This window comes from Schistocerca americana, chromosome 2 (genome assembly GCF_021461395.2).
Source record: "Schistocerca americana isolate TAMUIC-IGC-003095 chromosome 2, iqSchAmer2.1, whole genome shotgun sequence".
Lineage (NCBI taxonomy): Eukaryota > Metazoa > Arthropoda > Insecta > Orthoptera > Acrididae > Schistocerca > Schistocerca americana.
In genome coordinates, this window is record NC_060120.1 from 4,942,070 (window position 1) to 4,963,909 (window position 21,840).

A 21,840-nucleotide genomic window follows, 5' to 3' on the forward strand; every position below is an offset into this window, starting at 1 on the left:
ACTGTAGCCTCACAATATATATATTCACTTATGATATTTGTTATTAACAATCCGAACAAATTCCAAAGTAATAGCAGTGTACATGGCTACAACACTTGGATTATCTTCACAACTCAAGGTTAAATCTAGCTTTGGCTCAGAAGGGGGTAATTTATGCTGCTACAACAGTCTTTGGTCACTTACCCAAAAGCATCAAAAATCTGACAGATAGCCGTATAGCATTTAAAAGGAAATTAAAAGAATTTCTTAATGGCAATTCCTCCTAGTCATTAGATGAATTTTTGGATATAGTAAGTGGGTAATTTCCCCAACCCCCACAAAAAAATTAAAAATATCAAGTGTCATGTAATATTTTGTGTAATGTAATATCTTGTATAGACACCTTTTATTAACCTGACACATTCCACATCATTGCGAAGTGTCGTATTCATAATCTTTGGAACAACTACTAATCTAATCTAATCTACAGCTCGTTGCACAAGGATACAGATCTGTGTTACTTCACACGACTCACAGATGACCAAAATCGGAGAAAGTGGTTGGTTACTATGTAATTTCAATAAGAAATTACTTGTATTTATCAATGTGAAGTTAAACACAAAGATAATTGGAGGAATTGCATAATACTTCAAAGCAATGTTTTAGCTCCCAAACTGGTGACAAACTATACAGTAAGATATCCTGTAGCAACATTTGAAATAATTATTCAGTGTGAACACATTATAAAGAGTTGCACTTTGATAAGGCATTCAAGATACTTTAACTGTGAAAAAAAGTATTCTGGCAAAGAAAAGCTACACAAAACAACAAACAAAATTTAATTACAACAAGATGGTAACAAACGGTGTCTGTGGCACTTTACCAAATGGCTTGCAAGATTGTTAATTTGGAAAAGGACACACTATAAAATCATAAACCACCTCAAACTACAGCAGCTATTTACAATAACGAAATCACAAATCAATCATATTTATTATAGGGAAGTGAATGGCAGCAGTACCTAAAAATAGACATGTACAGCACCCCAGTGTTCTATATGATTACTTGTGAAGAAAAGACTATTCTAGATCATGGAGATAAAGTAATACTAAGGAAATACAAAAGTATAGATAAAGAAAATGTCTTTACAAAATAGCAGCACAGATAGCCATTTCCAAACAGTCATAAGGAAGTGGGGAAAAATTAGGATTCATTCTGGTAACTGAATGAAGCTACATTACCAAAATAAATTGGAAGAAATGAAAATAAATGCAAAGACTGAAGACTTCATATGGAGGAACGTGTATCTCAATGTCCAATAAAAATGAAAAACATTGTACAAGGGATATACGGGGTGTTCAAAAAGTCTCCGCAGTGCCGTATGATTGTTAGCCGCGCGTGCCGTATGCCGCAGTGAATATACCAAAATGAAACTCAGTGAAATAAAAGTTACTAATTTATTGGATATTCATTTTTACTTACAAATTTTCACTTTAAATGTTGACAGTGTCCCCACAGTTGTTGATTACACAATTCAATTCGTCTAATCATGTTCCAAACACAAGCTGTAACATTTGTTCTGTAACAGAAGCAGTGAAAGTGGATATTGCAGTTTTCAGTTCATCAATGCATTTTGGACGCTTTTTATAGACAGTTGCTTTTGCTGCACCCCAGAAGAGGAAGTCAGGTGGTGTTAGGTCAGGCGATCGTGGAGACGAAAGTCCCTGTGAAATTATGCGACCACCAAAAACATCAGCAAGCAGTGACATTGAAATGCAAGCTGTATGCGCGGTTGTACCATCTTGTTGAAAATAACTGTTCAGTACTTTTTATTTCACTTAACACAAGTTTCCTATGAATGGGTAAAGAGTATCACTGCAATATAGTTGTGTGTTTATTGTTTCATTGAAAAAATACAGGACCCACAATCCAACATCTAGAAATTGCAATCCAAACTGCTATTTTCACAGAATGAAGTGGTTCCTCATGAATACACAATGGATTTACAGTACTCCACATACGAGAGTTCACATACCCGGACAAATGAAACCATGCCTCATCAGTGAAAAATGTTTCATTAAGAATATCCCTTCAATTTTGTTGAACAAAAATTTTGAACCATTGGAAATAAATCAGTCTCTTGCCACGATCAGTATTTTTCAGTTCTTGAATGACTGTCACTTTGTATGGGAAATGTTCTAAATTTTTCCTTACAGCTGTGTGGGCCGTTCTGACACTAACATTGATTTCCTGGGCGAGTTTTCTTACTGAGTTGTTTGGACTCCGGGCATTTTATCGGAAATATCGAGTAGTTTATCCTCAGACAAAACGCTAGGATGACCACTTCTCGGTGCATCTGTCACTGAACCTGTACTTTGAAATTTGTTAATCAAATCTCACACAGTATCACGATAAGGGAGTGTTGTCTCTGGGAAAACTAAATTAAATGTTTGACGAACTGTGGATTTACTGCCAGCTTTGAACACTTGTTTGACTAAAAACACACATTCTTCAATAGTTAGCATTTTAACAGTGACAAAAACGAAACAAACGAACAAAGGAACTAAACCTAAAGGTTCATGTCAACACGTAACAACACACACCAATGATACTACTGACGCTGGCCGAGATAAACTAAACAGTGGAATGTTGGGAGAGTTTACCTGAAGGGAAGTAACCCAGGCAGGTGAACAATCATACGGCACGCGCAGCTAACAATCATATGGCACTGTGGAGAGACTTTTTGCACATCTCGTATAAGCAGCTGTTCTGTGTCTTATACATGTATGTACAACAAATTACACACCTGCATGTTGTCAAAAGCGATGCCCACATTAGATGTAAAATTGTTGTTAAAACGTGGTAATTTTGCATATCTTTGGCTGAAATGGGTCAAAATAGTGAATTTTGCACCCATTTTCTGACCAGTTTCTATTGCTTCTGATGTTGTAGAGTGCATCTTTAAGCGTGCCTCAGAGACTAGCTCATCTTCCATGGTAGCTTCATGGATCAGAAGATCACTGTTCTGACCTATGGACAGCATAATATTTTTTTTCAATCATCACAGTAGTTGCATTTTTAATATGTAAGCTTAGGAATCCATATATTAAACTACATTGTAAATACTGAATAAAAAAGAAATTGTGTATATTAACTTATTTATCTGACTACAAGATGATCTGAATGTAATGATGATCCCCTTTTTTAAAGTGGTTTCTCAAAAAAAAATTATTCTTAACATATTCTGACTAATCAAAACTACAAAGTGTTTTATAGATATAAAGTATCTACCTAAAAAGTTAAAATTATACCTATGCCAAACTTACGCAATCTATTAATTTTCTACATTTTTCTAGTACAAGCAGAAATAAAGTACATAAAAAGAAATTACTTGCATAAATTTTTATCTTCACTTCCTTTATTGCTTACTACCACAGTCATTCATTTTAATGACAGTTATACCAATAACAGTAACAATAATAATAATAATAATAATAATAATAATAATAATATCACACCACCACGTTCAATTCCATGGGAATGGTTCTGTCCCATGACCCTGATGCAATCCAGGACAGAAAGAAGTTTAGCATTGGCCACAATATCAGCTGTCTTTTTTTACTGGAGATCTAGATTTCCACTGAGAGTGCAGCTATCATCAGTGTGTTACAGGTAGCCAAATAGTCTCACATAAATATAGCAACACCGATTCCAATATAACTTAGGCACGTACAAGTTTTAGTTGGACTAATGCTTGTACATGCCTATGTTATATTGGAATATGTTTTGTTACAATTACATCATTCTATATGATTACCTATAAATGCTGATCAAACAATGAAACGTCCATGCTGGAATATCAACAATATAAGGAAAAAGACAGATTGTTACTCACTGTGAAGATGACACGTTGAGCTGCAGACAGGCACAGTTAAAAGACTGTTACACTTTTAGCTTTCGGCCAAAGCCTTCTTCAGAAAAGAACACACACACAAGCAGGCAGACATCACATCCACACGACTACCATCCATGGCAGCTCAGACTGGAACGCCGGTCCGAGCTGCCAGAGCTGGCAGTCGTGTGTGAGAGGTATGCTTGCTTGTGTGAATGAATGCGAATGTATGTTTTCTTTTCTGAATAAGGCTTTGGTCGAAAACTAAAAGTGTAACAGTCTTTTAATTGAGCCTGTCTGCAGCTCAATATGTCATATTCACAGTGAGTAGCAATCCTCATTTTCCTTATAACAATATTAGAGAAGGAAAGTTGCTACTCACCATATAACGGAGAGGCTGAGCCGCTACAGGCACAACAAAAAGATTCACACAATTATAGCTTTCGGCCATAAGGCCTTTGTCAGCAACACACACACACACACACACACACACACACACACACCTTGCACAAACATTTGCAGCCTCAGACAACTGAAACCACACTGCGAGCAGCAGCACCAGTGCATGATGGGAGTGGCAACTGGGTGGGGATAAGGACGAGGCTGGGGCAGGGAGAGGGAGGGATAGTATGGTGGGGGTGGAGGACAGTGAAGTGCTGCAGTTTAGACAAAGGGCAGGAGAGAAGGTGGGGGGAGGAAGTAGCAGAAAGGAGAGAAATAAAAAGAAATTAAAAGACTGGGTGTGGCGGTGAAATGACGGCTGTGCAGTGCTGGAATGGGAACGGGGAGGGAGCTGAATGGGTGAGGACAGTGACTAATGAAGGTTGAGGGAATGTAGGATGTACTGCAGGGAAAGTTCCCACCTGCGCAATTCAGATACGCTGGTATTAGTGGGAGAAATGTCCTGCCCACTTTCCTTCCCACCCCTCCTACAGTGGTATTCCGCTGTCCAACGAACCTTCATAATATACTCATCCATACTTACACAACCTCTGCTCCCAATCCCTTACCTCATGGCTCATACCCCTGTAATAGACCTAGATGCAAGACCTGACCCATACATCCTCCTACCACCACCTACTGCAGTCCGGTCACTAACATCACCTATCCCATCAAAGGCAGGGCTACCTGTGAAACCAGTCACGTGATTTACAAGCTTAGCTGCAACCACTGTGCTGCATTCTATGTAGGCATGACAACCAACAAGCTGTCTGTCCGCATGAATGGCCACCGACAAACCGCAGCCAAAAAACAAGAGGACCAGCCTGTTGAACACGCTGCCAAACATATCTCAATGACTGCTTCACAGCCTGTGCCATATGGATCCTTCCCACCAACATCAGCTTTTCTGAACTGTGCAGGTGGGAACTTTCCCTGCAATACATCCTACGTTCCCGTAACCCTCCTGGTCTCAACCTTTGTTAGTCACTGTCCTCACCCATCCAGCCCACTTCCTGTTCCCATTCCAGCACTACACAGGCGTCATTTCACTGCCACACCCAGTCTTTTAATTTATTTGTATTTCTCTCCTTTCCGCTACCCCCCCCCCCCCCCCCCCCCACCCCACAGACACACACACCTGAGACTGCAGACGTGTGTGCAAGTTGCGTTTGTATGATTGTGTGTATGTGCACGTGTGTGTTTGTGTCTATTGCTGACAAAGATCTTAATGGCCAAAAGCTTTTGTTGTGCCTATCGCGACTCAGCATCTCTGCTATATGGTGTGTAGCAACTTTCCTTCTCTAATATTGTTACATTCCATCCTGGATTTTCCTTATAACACACAGACAAGAACTGCACTGTCAGCTGCAGCAAAATAAGTCAGGTGATATTATAACCAATTCTGACCTTCTCTCTGTCCTGGAATAATAATAATAATAATAATAATAACCACCTCTACCCCACCACCATCATCATAGTTATTGTCGTAGTTTAATCTGCATATTTAATGTGACTCTGTACTTTTCAAATGATGAATTTGGGGAAAAAAGCTCGTCTTATAGGTGAGTACCTATGATACTATTTTTTTTATTTCTATAAAATTGTTTGCTCGCTTTCGCCAGTACCAAATGGTCACTGATGACAAAAATATATACTACATTTATAGAAAGCCAAGTTCATAACAGAAGCGAATATATGATCCAACAGTCCATTTTCTATTCGGAAAACTGTCAGACAAAGAGACAGAAATTCTTCTTCTAATGTTTCACTGGAAAAATTGTATACACCAAGAGATATCACTTGTTATCATAACGTTTGTTGTACGTTACAATGACATTCATCATACATGCACCGATACAAAAGTCATAATCAAATGTTTCATGTACAAGCTTGAAATGTAAGGCACAGACAGAAATCTCACTCATTCTTGATATCATTCACCTTCATACTATCCACATTCTTAGCTACATACTACTACTCTCTTATATAGGGTGAGACGATGTGTGTGAACTACATATTAGTATAGCCAATTTTTATTCATTCTATGTAAATAACAACACCCGATCACTGGCCAATTCAATGTGACAACATTGTTCACAGCTACTGTATTCAGATTCACTAACAATGGTGGTCCGTGCATGTCGAGGCACAGATGTGGACTCCAGAGTTGCTGGTTCCAAGTGACAATTGCAGTACACGCATAAGGGGCTTTGTGCTTAGAGAAAGCATGGATCCTCAAAATTATCTCTTACTTGATTATGTATATCATCATAATCAGCCATGACAACTTGCAACAAATGGAATAAAAATTCCCTAAATAAGTCAGTATGACTACACTTAATGCTCGCAATGATTAAGACATTCACAGCTGTGTGCTGAGAACACTACTGAACGTTCCCTGGCTGTCACAGAGAGTACACTGTCAGGTCTCAGGGTGAGCCTAAACTCAACTGACACTGTTTGTGACTCCAACTATAATTTTTTTTTAATCCTACTTCAATTTTCGCAGACTGCTAATCTGTCATAACAGAACTGAATTGTATCTGTAAGATTATACTCCTGAACATCCTTTATGGCCAGAGCTGCTATTGAAGTAGCAATTAATTCAACAGTCTTAATCAAAACACCACTAAAAATTCTCTATGTTTATTGTGTTTATTTTGCACTGTTGTATTAAATAAATCCACCCAGAATGTTATGTAAAACTTTGCTCTAGACTGTTGAATTTGAAGGCAATTTGCTAAATCTTAAGAGAAAAGGACTTATACAACTGTTACACAGGTACCTGTGGATGTGTTACAATGTTTCATCCACTACAACATTTGAAGCTTCACTGAGCACAGAGCAACTTAATATTCTAGAAACAGTGTAGCCAGGCCTCCAAAAAATGTAACAATATCTACTTGACTACACTAATTGCTATGATGACATCTTGACATCACTGTCTCTGGGTGCCTCATGTGGAGATTAGCGCATCTTGGTTTCCAGCATTTTGACATAGGTATCTGAGCTAGTTCACAAGTTCTATCTGAAGTTCACTATACACAAGAATGAAAAACAAGAAAAACACAGTGTTAATGTTTGTGTGATGTACAGATTAATCCTTTTGCTTCTCTTGGTACCATAGGAAGATGCAGTGAAAGTTAATATTTCAACTCAAATGGCCTTTTGATATTCATGGAAACAAAAGTGGGTAATTAACTGCAATAGCAGTTTACACCTGAATAAAGCTGAAAATAAGAGTGGCCGTGATGATGTGTATAAGGTAAGATTATGCATGTGATTAGCTGAGTTTGCCATAATCCCACATTCAGTTAAAACAATAACTCTTATTACTAGGAAACTAAAATTAAGTTCTTACCTAACTTAATGAGCTGTGGGCAAGGCATAGTATCTCCTGAGTACGTTATCTTCCAACCGGATGAATGAGTAAGTGTGACACCAAACGCATTTGGGCAGTGTTTGACAGGCACTGTGCTGATATCGTTCATTTCTAATGCTTCCATGAGCTTTTTGGAAGATTCAGTATCCAGCCCAAATTTTTCCATTTCCTGCAAAGATGGCCATTCATTATGCAACTGCCTTCAACAGTAACTATGTAGAAACTGAACAACTAGAACAACACTGCACAGATCACTTCTTAAGAAATAATTACAAGAATGAAGTTTTATGAGACGATGATGTAAAATTACATCAATACTTTTAAACTAATGGAAATGAGGCAATAAAAATGCCCAATTCAAATAAGATGTAACAGACAGTATTCTTATTGAAGGAATCATTCAACAGTTTGTTCAGTGCAATTTAAAGAAATATTGGGAATTCTAAATTACAACTGTTGATGGTGGTTTGCATTCTCTTTTTCTAAATCTGAAATGTGTAACATACAAACAGATGTTTTTTTTTCACTTACTTTTGGCCAACAACACAATTTCTGATTATTCATTCATTCACACATTAGGTTCTCCAAAATTCTAATGTGAAGAAGAGCCTTCAGGGATGTAGAATGAGTCCAAAAGGCAGAAGCAGCCAATGTAGGCTACTTCTGTAAAGTATACTAACACTTACTTACAACTAGTGCTAATCTACTCAGACGGTGAATTACAGGAATTACTTATAGGAATTTTTAAATAATGTGCATTAAAGCCACTTCTCTTCCTCTTACACTACCCTGCTGCTGTTTTTATTTGTTACTACAAGGGCGATGTACTTGAGGACAATATTATGGAAATGGAAGAGGATGTAGATGAAGATGAAATGGGAGATATGATACTGCGTGAAGAGTTTGACAGAGCACTGAAAGACCTGAGTCGAAACAAGGCCCCCGGAGTAGACAATATTCCATTGGAACTACTGACGGCCGTGGGAGAGCCAGTCCTGACAAAACTCTACCATCTGGTGAGCAAGATGTATGAAACAGGCGAAATACCCTCAGACTTCAAGAAGAATATAATAATTCCAATCCCAAAGAAAGCAGGTGTTGACAGATGTGAAAATTACCGAACTATCAGCTTAATAAGTCACAGCTGCAAAATACTAACACGAATTCTTTACAGACGAATGGAAAAACTAGTAGAAGCCAACCTCGGGGAAGATCAGTTTGGATTCCGTAGAAACACTGGAACACGTGAGGCAATACTGACCTTACGACTTATCTTAGAAGAAAGATTAAGGAAAGGCAAACCTACGTTTCTAGCATTTGTAGACTTAGAGAAAGCTTTTGACAATGTTGACTGGAATACTCTCTTTCAAATTCTAAAGGTGGCAGGGGTAAAATACAGGGAGCGAAAGGCTATTTACAATTTGTACAGAAACCAGATGGCAGTTATAAGAGTCGAGGGACATGAAAGGGAAGCAGTGGTTGGGAAGGGAGTAAGACAGGGCTGTAGCCTCTCCCCGATGTTGTTCAATCTGTATATTGAGCAAGCAGTAAAGGAAACAAAAGAAAAATTCGGAGTAGGTATTAAAATTCATGGAGAAGAAATAAAAACTTTGAGGTTCGCCGATGACATTGTAATTCTGTCAGAGACAGCAAAGGACTTGGAAGAGCAGTTGAATGGAATGGACAGTGTCTTCAAAGGAGGATATAAGATGAACATCAACAAAAGCAAAACAAGGATAATGGAATGTAGTCTAATCAAGTCGGGTGATGCTGAGGGAATTAGATTAGGAAATGAGGCACTTAAAGTAGTAAAGGAGTTTTGCTATTTGGGGAGCAAAATAACTGATGATGGTCGAAGTAGAGAGGATATAAAATGTAGGCTGGCAATGGCAAGGAAAGCGTTTCTGAAGAAGAGAAATTTGTTAACATCGAGTATAGATTTAAGTGTCAGGAAGTCATTTCTGAAAGTATTCGTATGGAGTGTAGCCATGTATGGAAGTGAAACATGGACGATAAATAGTTTGGACAAGAAGAGAATAGAAGCTTTCGAAATGTGGTGCTACAGAAGAATGCTGAAGATTAGATGGGTAGATCACATAACTAATGAGGAAGTATTGAATAGGATTGGGGAGAAGAGAAGTTTGTGGCACAACTTGACCAGAAGAAGGGATCGGTTGGTAGGACATGTTTTGAGGCATCAAGGGATCACCAATTTAGTATTGGAGGGCAGTGTGGAGGGTAAAAATCGTAGAGGGAGACCAAGAGATGAATACACTAAGCAGATTCAGAAGGATGTAGGTTGCAGTAGGTACTGGGAGATGAAAAAGCTTGCACAGGATAGAGTAGCATGGAGAGCTGCATCAAACCAGTCTCAGGACTGAAGACCACAACAACAATTTGTGTTAAGTATTTATATATTTTTACTGATTTTAGAAGACTGTCAGCTTCCTATACATTGCAAAAGTTAAAACCTGTTTAAAATGATCATGTTAACACGAAATTACACCCAAATATTGAAGTATTCTGATAAATTATGGATGCAGTGGCTAATAACATACTTTCTTACTTTACTTTTTAGTATCTGAGGACCATCACATTTCTGTGCCATGTCTGCTGGCAAACTATTAAAGACTTTTGCATCACAGTATAAAACCTACATTGGGAACTCTACAACAAGAACACAAAATCTGTGTGAAAAGCATTTATGCTCCTAGTATTATTGTTGTGAATTTCACAGTTAATCCTAAATCCACTATTATTATTAACCCCAAATATCATTAGAAGGAAAATACTTAGGGAGTTGAGTGTAAGAATCCCAAGATTCCTACAACATGTTCACTTATTGAATTTACACTACATGCTGCACACTTCTGTAGAGTAAATAGTTTCTTAACCTGGCTACATTGTTCTTGAAGATTATGCCACCAGACTGCACCCCGACTCTGCAGGTCAACAGAATTAGAGTTCAAACCAGGCAGATCTGAACTGTTTCTCAACTTATACATGTGGCAGACTAGGTACTTCACACATGGACCTTCATTTATGGTGTGCGCACTGATCTCCACTTTTAATACCCGTATTTCATTTTCATTTGTTTTGAACTGAATAATGAGTTTTGTTATTTTGGTCTTCGGTCCAAAGACTGGTTTGATAGAACTCTCTAAGCTACACTATCCTGTGCAAGCAAGATATAATTTCCCAAATTCGTTTTTGAAAGAATTAAACAAGCATTAACACATTGGCATCTTACATGAGCTTGCCATGGCCTTTGCTTTTATAGAACTTAAAATTTTACCAGAGTAAAAGCATTCCATTTGCATGGCTGGAAACACATCTCAACAACAAAAAACTGAGGGTCACATTAACAAGCAGTACTATACGACATACTGTAAATTCAGAGTGCAGAAAGATTAAATAGAGTGACCTGCAAGATTTGCTATTTGTTTCATTCTTATTGATGACAAACTGAAGGACCTTTCAGAAGCTGTAGTGTTTGCTGATCCCTCATGCATACTGCCAAGGAAACCAAACATTAGTTTTACATAAAACTCATTGTTTATGGTTACTGGTTATGAACAGTAGAGTAAAACATTGCAAAGTGGCAGGGAATTAAGGAGATGGGCCCTGTATAAGTTGAAAGAAATAGACATTGTTGAGAGTTTCTGAGGAAGCATTAGGGAATGATGGACTAGAATGGGGGAAAGGAATACAGTAGAAGATGAGTGGGTAGCCTTGAGAGATGAAATAGTGAAGCCAGCAGAGGATCAAATAGGTAAAAAGACAAGGCCTTGTAGATATTCTTGGATATCACAGGAGATATTGAATTTAATTGATGAAAGGAGGGAATATAAAAATCCAGCCAATGAAGCAGATGAAAGATAATACAAATGTCTAAAAAATGAGATTGACAGGAAAGCGCAAAATGGCTAAGCAGGAATGGTTAGAGGACAAATGTAAGGCTTTAGAAGTATACAACACTAGGAGAAAGACAGATACTGACTACAAGAAAATTTAGAAGGCCTTTGCAGAAAAGATAAGCAGCTGAATGAATATCAAGAGCTCAGATGGGAAACCAATCTTAAGAAAAGAAGGAAAAGCTGAAAGGTGGAAGGAGTATATAGAGACTTTATACAACGGAGATGAACTTGAAGGCAGTACCGTGGAAAGGGAAGAGGATGTTGATCAAGGTGACATGGGAGATATGATATTGTGAGAAGAATATGACACGGCACTGAAAGACTTAAGTTGAAACAAGGCCTCGAGTGTAGGCAACATTCCATCAGAACTACTAATAGCCTTGGAAAAGCCAGCCATGACAAAATATTCCACCTGGTGTGCAAGATGCATGAGACAAGTGAAATACCCTCAGACATCAAGGAGAATAAAATAATTCCAATTCCAAAAAAAGCAGATGCTGACAGGTGTGAACATGCCAAACGATCAATTTAATAAAACTATCAATTTCATAAGTCATGGTTGCAAAATACTAACACAGATTCTTTACAGAAGAATGGAAAAACTGGTACAAGCCAACTTTGAGGAAGTTCAGTTCGGATTCTGGAAAAATTTAGGAACACACAAGGAAATACTGACCCTGCAGCTTATTTTAGAAGAATTTTGAGAATAGCTGGGCTACAATACATTAAGCAAAAGGCTATTTACAGCTTGTACAGAAGGCAGACAGCAGTTATATGAGTTGAGGGGCATGAAAGGGAAGCAGTGGTTAAGAATGGAGTGAGAGAGGATTGTAGCCTATCCCCGATATTATTCAGTCTGTGCATTGAACACTTAGTACAGGAAACCAAAGAAAAATTTGGAGTAGGAATTAAAGTTCATGGAGAAGAAATAAAAGCCTTGAGGTTTGCCAATGACACTGTAATTCCGCCAGAGACTGCAAAGAAATTGGAAGAGTAGTTAAAAGGAATGGGCAGTGTCTTGAAAGGGGGATATAAGAAAAAGACAAAAGCGGAGATGCTGAGTCGTAGATAGGCACAACAACCCATATTACACCACAGAGGACGGGGTTGTCTATGTCCAAGGCATACCAAAAGCACCATGGTAAACACTGCCTATTTACATACAAGATAATGGAAACAGACATTCCGAGCACTACTTCCTGCAGAGGGAGCTCAAGTCATGGCCTGCAAGAAGTATCACTACACCAAAACCTGATTGGCTGGAGACAGCTATTTAGGGGCTAGAACCAGTCCCGAAGTTCAGTTCACTCCAGATGCCGACCTCGTGGACTTCGACTGCTGAAGATTACGTCTTCGTCTCTGAATTGTATGGAAAATTAGAAGTGAACTTTTGTTTGCCTCAATTAGGAGACTTTTACTGGCATCGTTGTTACATTTCTTTGGTTGTTCAGTCATCAACCTTGTAAACACACATAAATAAAAGTCAAGTTTGTGAAAAATTGCAAATTGTCAGTCACAACACTATGGGTGATGGGCAACAGGCAGATTCCATTCTTGTAGATTTCCGAAAAGCGTTTGACACAGTGCCCCACTGCAGACTGTAATTGAAGGTACAAGCATATAGAATAGATTCCCAGATATGTGAGTGGCTCGAAGACTTCTTAAGTATTAGAACTCAATATGTTGTCCTCAATGGCAGGTGTTTATCACAGATTAGATTAGATTAGATTTACTTTCATTCCAATTGATCCGTAGTGAGGAGGTCCTCCAGGATGTGGAACATGTCAGAAAAACAACAATACATGACAAATATTTACAACTAAAACAAATAAGCTAATGTACCATTCCACAGGTCCCAAGTGGAATGATCGTCATTTTTTAATGAACACTAAGAGTCATTTTACAAATACTATTGCACTGAATTTAAAATAAAAAAGTTTTTTATTTATTTATAAGGTAAGAAACATGTAATACAACTACTGTAATACTTATTTACAATGAACACATTACTGCACTGAAATGGTGCAGAAGTTAGATTATACTTACACACTTACACACACACAAGCACACACACACACACACACACACACACAAATTTTCAGTGAACACATTACTGCACTGAAATTGTGCGGAAGTTATGTTGTACTTATATACAAATCAGTTGGTTTTCCTAAGAAATTCATCAATGGAGTAGAAGGAGTTGGCCACCAATAAATCCTTTAGGCTTCTCTTAAACTGAATTTCATTGGTTGTTAAGCTTTTTATGGCTGCTGGCAAGTTATTGAAAATGTGTGTTCCTGAATAATGCACACCTTTTTGTACAAGACTAAGTGACTTTAAATCCTTGTGAAGATTATTCTTATTTCTAGTATTGATTCCATGAATTGAGCTGTTGGTTTGAAAAAGTGATATATTTTTAATGACAAATTTCATTAAGGAATAAATATATTGGGAAGCTGTAGTTAGTATCCCTAGTTCCCTAAACAGGCTTCTGCAGGATGTTCTTGAGTTCACACCACATATAATTCTTACTGCACGTTTTTGTGCCCGGAAAACTTTAGCTTGGCTTGATGAATTACCCCAGAAAATAATCCCATATGACATTATGGAATGAAAGTAAGCATAGTATGCCAGCTTTTTCATTTTTATATCCCCTATGTCTGACAAAATTCGCATTGCAAACAGAGATTTGTTAAGACGCTTCAGCAGTTCTGTGGTGTGCTCCTCCCAGTTGAATTTATTATCAAGCTGAAATCCCAAGAATTTAACACCGTCCACTTCTTCTATCTTCTTGTCATCATATGTTAGACATATACTCTTGGGACACCCCTTAGATTAGATTAGATTAGATTTACTTTCATTCCAATTGATCCGTAGTGAGGAGGTCCTCCAGGATGTGGAACATGTCAGAAAAACAACAATACATGACAAATATTTAAACTAAAACAAATAAGCTAATGTACCATTCCACAGGTCCCAAGTGGAATGATCGTCATTTTTTAATGAACACTAAGAGTCATTTTACAAATACTATTGCACTGAATTTAAAATAAAAAAGTTTTATATTTATTTATAAGGTAAGAAACATGTAATACAACTACTGTAATACTTATTTACAATGAACACGTTACTGCACTGAAATGGTGCAGAAGTTAGATTATACTTACACACACACACACACACACACACACACACACACACACACAAATTTTCAGTGAACACATTACTGCACTGAAATTGTGCAGAAGTTATGTTGTACTTATATACAAATCAGTTGGTTTTCCTCAGAAATTCATCAATGGAGTAGAAGGAGTTGGCCACCAATAAATCCTTTAGGCTTCTCTTAAACTGAATTTCATTGGTTGTGTGCCAGACAAAGCTAGGAACATTGCCTTGCACAGGCAGTGCTCTTACCAGAAGGTAGGAGAGATGTAGTGGCAGAAGTGAAACTATGAGGATAGACCTGGGTTTGTGGCTAGGCAGCTCAGTCAGTAAGAGCATTGCCTGCAGAAGGCAAGTTTCAGAATTCGAATCCGTGTCTGGCATTAAATTCTAATCTGCTAAGAAGTTTTTGTAGCATACAGTGTGCAACACACAGTTTGGGTGGGTCTAAACAAGTAAAAATGATATAATTGCAATATGGGATGATGTCATGACATGTATTGAAAAGATTTGTGAAGCATCGTTACATGGAATGCTAAAAATGTGAAAAAGCTTGACAAGGATATAATCAGGAGTGACTTACAGAAGTGCAATAGGACCACTATAAGTTTCTCTACACATAAATGATCTGGCAGACAGAGTGGGCAGCATTCTTTGGTTATTCGCTGATGATGCTCTGGTGTATGAGATGATGTCAAAGTTGAATGACCACAGCAGGGTACAAAATAACTTCAGACAAAATTCCTAGTTGGTGTGATGAATGGCAGCCAGCTCTAGATGTAGACAAATGTAAGTTAATGTGGATGATTAGAAAAACGAACTCATTATGTTTGAATATAGCACTAGCAGTGTCCAGCTTGATAGTCACATCGTTTAAATATCTGGCTGTAGCATTGTAAAGCAATATGAAATGGAATGTGCATTTGAGGATTGTGATAGGGAAAGCAAATGATTGATTTATTGGGAGCAGTTTATGAAATTGTGGTTCATCTGTAACAGAGTCTGTATAAAGGGTGCTAGTGTGACCTATTCTTGAGTGCTACTGATGTGTTTGGGGTCCACACTAGGTCATATTAAAGGAACACACCAATGCAATTCAGAGACATGCTGCTAGATTTGTTACCGGTAGGCTCAACCAGCATGGAGATGCTTTGTGAAGTTGAATCGGAATCCCTCGAGGGAAGATGACACTCTAATCACAAGGCAGTATTGTGGAAATTTAGAGAACCAGCATGTGAGGCCAACTGCAGAATGATCCTATTACTGCCTACATACATTATGCCAAAGGATCATAATGATAAAATACGAAAATTAGGGCTCATAATGAGGCATGTAGACAGTCGCTTTTCCCCTCGTTCTATTAGTGGGTGGAACACGAAAGTGGTACAGGGTACCCTCCACCACGCACTATATGGTAGCTTGCAGAGTATGGATGTAGATGTAGATTATGGGAGATGGGTCAATGATAGGACCCCCACTGCCTATCTTCACTTTTATAAATCAATGTTATAACCAAAGATTTCAGTCCTTCAGTAAATATATCTCTACTCGTTGAGTTAGTTAGACTAACTTCATTGGGGCACAATCGTGCCAGCAAAAGAGATCAGTACTTTGGTTAAGTCCTGTGGCTTAATGATTATTGTGGATTCTCTTATGGCTGATTCAGGAAAATGTTGGTGGTGACTGCAATGACTTTCAAAGTAAACCTAATGCATCTCTTTCTACAGAGTCAAGCTTTTTCACATTTTTAGCATTCCATGTAACGATGCTTCACAAATCTTTTCAATACATGTCATGACATCATCCCATATTGCAATTATATCATTTTTACTTGTTTAGACCCACCCAAACTGTGTGTTGCACACTGTATGCTACAAAAACTTCTTAGCAGATTAGAATTTAATGCCAGACACGGATTCGAATTCTGAAACTTGCCTTCTGCAGGCAATGCTCTTACTGACTGAGCTGCCTAGCCACAAACCCAGGTCTATCCTCATAGTTTCACTTCTGCCTGTGCAAGGCAATGTTCCTAGCTTTGTCTGGCACACTGTTTTAGTCTGCCAGGAAATTTTGAAACAGCATAAACTTCATTCATGAGTGAAAGATTTATTCCGAAAAGTACGCTACAAGCATAGCACAAAAACCAGTTTTTTATTTATCGAAAAATCCCCAAGACGGTCTCTGAGCACTTACGTGACAGCTGCTTATGTAACACCAGCAATGGCAGCACTGTTGGCACTTACAAGCAGTGCGAGACACTGAACCTCAATCATTTAGACCTTGCGGTCTGTTCACCATCAGGAAGAAAGAAAAATGCATGAAACACTGAATGTTCATGCATGAAATGAGAAGTAACACACAATAATACATTGAAACGAAGAGAAAAAAATTAACACTTACTTTCCCATGGTTCACAGCACTCTACTCATTGCTATTACCCTCAAAATATACATACTTAAGAATGAATAAACAAAATATTAGCTTTACTTTAACATTCTGTAAATTAACAGTACCAGAGCAGAGTTTGGCACAAGTTGTATTTCATGCAACAGAGGCTGAAATCTCCTGTGGTAGAAGCTGAGCCAGGCCATTATTTGTTTAGGAGCGAGAACTATCAGAGGTGGAAAAGAGCTGGCGCCTGCAGCCCAGTATGCCCTTCGCCGAGCATGAATGAGGCCCACCAAACCTAAATGGTGGTCTGCATGTAGGTGGGATACGTATACACACTGAAGTTTCCGCAGTATTTCTTCAGCACCGTCCACACCATAAAATCGCCACAGCTGACCAAGGGTGCCTTCACCACAATCGAGCATCAGTACTTTGGAGTCACTAGAATGTAAAAGAGACAAAGTAAATATTATATTAATCAATGTTAAGCACTTCAGAAAAGTAATTTTACTTCAACCAAATACATTAATAATGTACACACATTTACATGCATACCCCCATAAAGCCACAATGAGTAAATGGTAAAAAGATATCCTGTACCGGCACCGTTGTTAATCACATTGCTGTATCATCAACAAATTTTACAAAGAAACCGTGCCATACATACGTCTCCAACTTTATGCCCTTTTGACCGTTTAACCCTCCCGTTACCAAGCTTTTTCACACCTCTATTTTACCAAGCGGGGAATTTGGACTACCCCAAAAGAGTTTTGTGTTTTATTGTAATATTTGTTCTCAGATTTCGTTATTTCCATTGAATGGGTTTATTTAGTATTGAAAAACAGCTTTTCAGTTTATTAGAAGTATTTAATCAGATCACAGATACAAAGCACACAAAAAAAAAAAAAAAAAAAAAAAAAAAAAAAAAAAAAAAAAAAAAAATATATCTTTCACTAAATTCAGTACTCAATGAACAGAAAATTAATAATTACGTACCTCAACAGCCACTGCAGTAAAATAACACAAGACTTTTTTCAACTTTTCAGTCAAGTACATTTTTGCACTGCATGCACTTCACAGTAACAGTTTCTTCTCTGTGTATATTACAAACAGGTTTCTTGCATGTTACACAACACACTCTTGTTTTCCGATCTTCGCTTCTCTTGCAATCTTGACATCGTTGTGGCGTTGGTAACTTGGAACACTGGGTCTGGATCACTGCTGTAGGAAATGCAATACCACAAGCTTTCCGTGCATCTTGTACTTCTTTATGAAGACCATTGATATTTTTGGCTCTCTCTTCCATGTTGCCTTTGCTGAGTCCAAATGCCAGTTAAGTCATGAAGAGTTTACGTTGGCTTCGGTTATTCTTCTGCCATTCAGGAAATCTCTGAGTGTACAGAATATATGCATTCAGTGCTGCAATATCTATCATTTCCATGAAGATTCTTAGTGAGCACCGCCTCGTTCCTCTAACACAACTGTATTCTCTTGTAATTTTGTCCCCATTATCTACAGCACCTTTGGTTTTGTTGTAGTGCAGTATGATTTTGGGTTTGTGTTCACTTTCTTCACCACTCACTTGTCTCTCATCATGCTGGGTAGAGAGTAGTATTACTGCCGTTCCCTTCTTTGGAACATAGGAAACTAGGGTCAAGTCATTTGTGAAACCAAACATTGAAGAGTGAACTTCTCTCTTTCTGTTTGGCAAGAATTCCTTCGGAATATCTTTCTTATTGGAACACAAGGTACCAAGCAATGTCGTGTTTCGTTTCAGTAATTCAACAGCCAATGGAAAATTGGTGAAAAAATTATCAGTTGTTACACCATGACCGTTATTCAGAAATGGTTCCATCAGATTCAAAACAACTCTCTGCCCTTGATTCACTTCCCAAGTATTGTCCACCATTCCTGTGTAAATTTGGATCCGTAATAAGTAAGATGTCTTCACATCAGCACAAACCCAAATTTTAATGCCATACTTTCCAGGTTTGCTCTTCATATAAACCCTAAAAGGGCAGTTTCCTTGGTACATTGCTAATCGTTCATCAATAGTCACGTATTCATAAGGATAGAAGTTCTTGCACAAGTCAGACTGAAATATGTCGATCACTACCCTGATGGCTTGTAGCTTGTCCTTGGTTTCTTCAATTCTCTGTGCTCTTGTGTCTCTGTTGTCAAACTGCAAGAATTTCAGTACAGACAAAAATCAGTTTCTTGACATGGCAGCAGAAAAGAATGGTCGCCGAAAGGCAACATTACCTCCCCATAGATTGGAAGCACTTGTGCGATGTCCACGAGTTCGACCAGCTCCTATTAGAATTGCTAATATAGTGTACACTTCAGCTGCATTTATCTCTCTCCATGTCGTTTTGTTCGAAGAATGAGCTGCATTCCACAAAGAAATTACTCGTTTGGCTTCCCTGTTCGTTTCTTCTACAATGATGCTCACGATTTCCGGTGAGATAACTAACAGAAATGACTCTGTTATTGTTTTGATTGTTTTTCCATCATTCACTGGGCCAGGTGTTACGTTCAAAATGTTGCGACGTCGACGCCACCCACCTTTGGTGGTTCACTAGAAAATTGTAGTCCACTTATAGAAACAAACAAATCTCCAGTGTCTTCTTCTTCTTCATCATCATCCTCTTCTTCTTCTACTTGTTCACGTGAATGTGTAGTGTCTTCTGATATTTCATCATCAGCTTCATCTGATGCTATGACATGGTCTTTGTCAAGAGGTTCCGTATATTCATTCAGTTCATTATCAATGTCTCATTCATTTTCATTGTCACAGACAGCAGAATTGTATAGAATTTCCGTGATCTCTTCACTAGAAAGCCCTTTGGACATTCTTCCTTGCGGGTGAAATACTGACTTGTGTAATGTCAGCTCAACAGTGAACATCAAATTCAACTCAACAATAGTAACCAGCAACAATAACAAACATTGGATCTATGGCAAAACTCAACAAAGAAGATGAATGACAGATATATTTTGCAAAATCATCTTTTTCTACAAATAAAAAAATAAGACCTTTCGTACCAAGTGGGGTAGTCTCACAATCCCACCAATAAATGACTTTAATAACAATGATAAAGCCAAAAAATTAGACAGTCATGAGTGTGAATTCAACGTCAATCATTTTAGTACAAAGTCATGAAACCACAGGCATAAGGCCCTTCAGATAACATTATTATACGGAAAAAATCAACCTGGGGTAGTCAGAATACTCCGCTCGGTAATGCGAGGGTTGAGAATTCTTTTAATCAGGTTCACATCAAGAAGATACTACATGTCAGTCATGGAGATTAACACTTTCAAATGTCTTACAAAACTAAGTAGGCAAAATCTATTTGTCCTGTTGTATATCGATCTACACAAAATTAATGTGAAGCGCATCTGTTACCTTTCACTTAAGTTCATTATCACTATTCTTGCTGTAGTGATTACAGAACTATCCAATGCAACTAATTTGTGTTCATAGCTGTGGGTGTCAATACGCTTCACTCACCATTGCTTTGACGGGATGGCAGGACTACTTTCATAATGCCCTATTTGATATTACACAGAATCAACAATATAGCAGGGCACTATAAAAGTATACTAGACTTTTACATTCCACATTAACCTAAAAACTTATAATTTGTATCTCTTTAACCTAACAGTTAAAATTGAAAACAAAAATATTTTAACAGAAGTGTCAATCACAGCAACCTGTGTTCTTCCTGCCATACTTCAAACTTACGAAAATAAGCAGTTTGATAATAAGCGGATAAGACCTTGAAAATTTCAACACACAAGCTACATGAGGAAACACTAATAGATACTTTTCTTTGAACAGAACTTCCTTATACTTCCTCAACAAAACATTGCAACATTAAGAAGGTCATTGATGACAAGACAAACAGCAAAGAGAAGTAAATGATAAATGGAAATAATTAGAATTTTTGTGAAGTTGTGACATTTTTGAGCTAAATAAATTAAATTCATTCCTGTGTCATGATTTCAGTACCTTAAATCCACTCACCTCACTTCCAAGACAATTCCACTTGTATTTCTAGTTTTGTTTGGAATGCAAGAACCTGTTCCAAGAAAGACAATCTTAGGATATGGTGCAACGTCTTTGTCATATGATTTTAACTGATCTTGCAATTCAGTTAGTGCTTCCGAGAAACCTTCAATACCATTTATCTCTTCAATAAAAGATTTAACATTTATCTTCACGGTAGATTCACTAGAGGAAAAAAATCAAATTAGCCTTTCATAATTTAATATTTATAGTAATTATTGTCATGGAGGATTGTTATCAGTATATCTAATCATTACACAAATACATTTTTAAATTTTTCGTAAAAATTATGCAACATAAAGAATGAAGATCAAGGTGAGAATGGGAACAAGCCTATCATATTAAATGCAGATGTGCGTCCCCCCCGGCAGCTGAGTGGTCAGTGCGACAGAATGTCAATCGTAAGGGCCCAGGTTCGATTCCCGGCTGGGTCGGAGGTTTTCTCCACTCAGGTGTCAAATCAAAAGACTTGCACCCGGCAAACGGTCTACCCAACGGGAGGCCCTAGTCACATGACATTTACATTTTAATGAAGATTAGTAAAACTCAGGCACATTGCTGTGTGTTGTAAGTGGGCGAGAACATTGTTACAGGATGGCTCAGAAGT

The 21,840-nt window shown here is 37.9% G+C and overlaps 1 protein-coding gene across 1 annotated transcript in view; it reads right to left on the bottom strand.

Annotated features, from left to right (window-relative positions):
• LOC124595800 (ribonuclease Z, mitochondrial) overlaps positions 1 to 21,840 on the bottom strand; it is a 137,625-nt gene that overhangs the window by 13,576 nt on the left and 102,209 nt on the right. Inside the window, exons 7-10 of the mRNA XM_047134688.1 lie at positions 21,192 to 21,398; positions 17,287 to 17,602; positions 7,674 to 7,863; positions 2,786 to 3,009 (exon numbers count right to left, since the gene is read on the bottom strand). Of these exons, the coding sequence (XP_046990644.1) occupies positions 2,786 to 3,009; positions 7,674 to 7,863; positions 17,287 to 17,602; positions 21,192 to 21,398 (937 nt within the window). The remainder of the gene's footprint in view (positions 1 to 2,785; positions 3,010 to 7,673; positions 7,864 to 17,286; positions 17,603 to 21,191; positions 21,399 to 21,840) is intronic.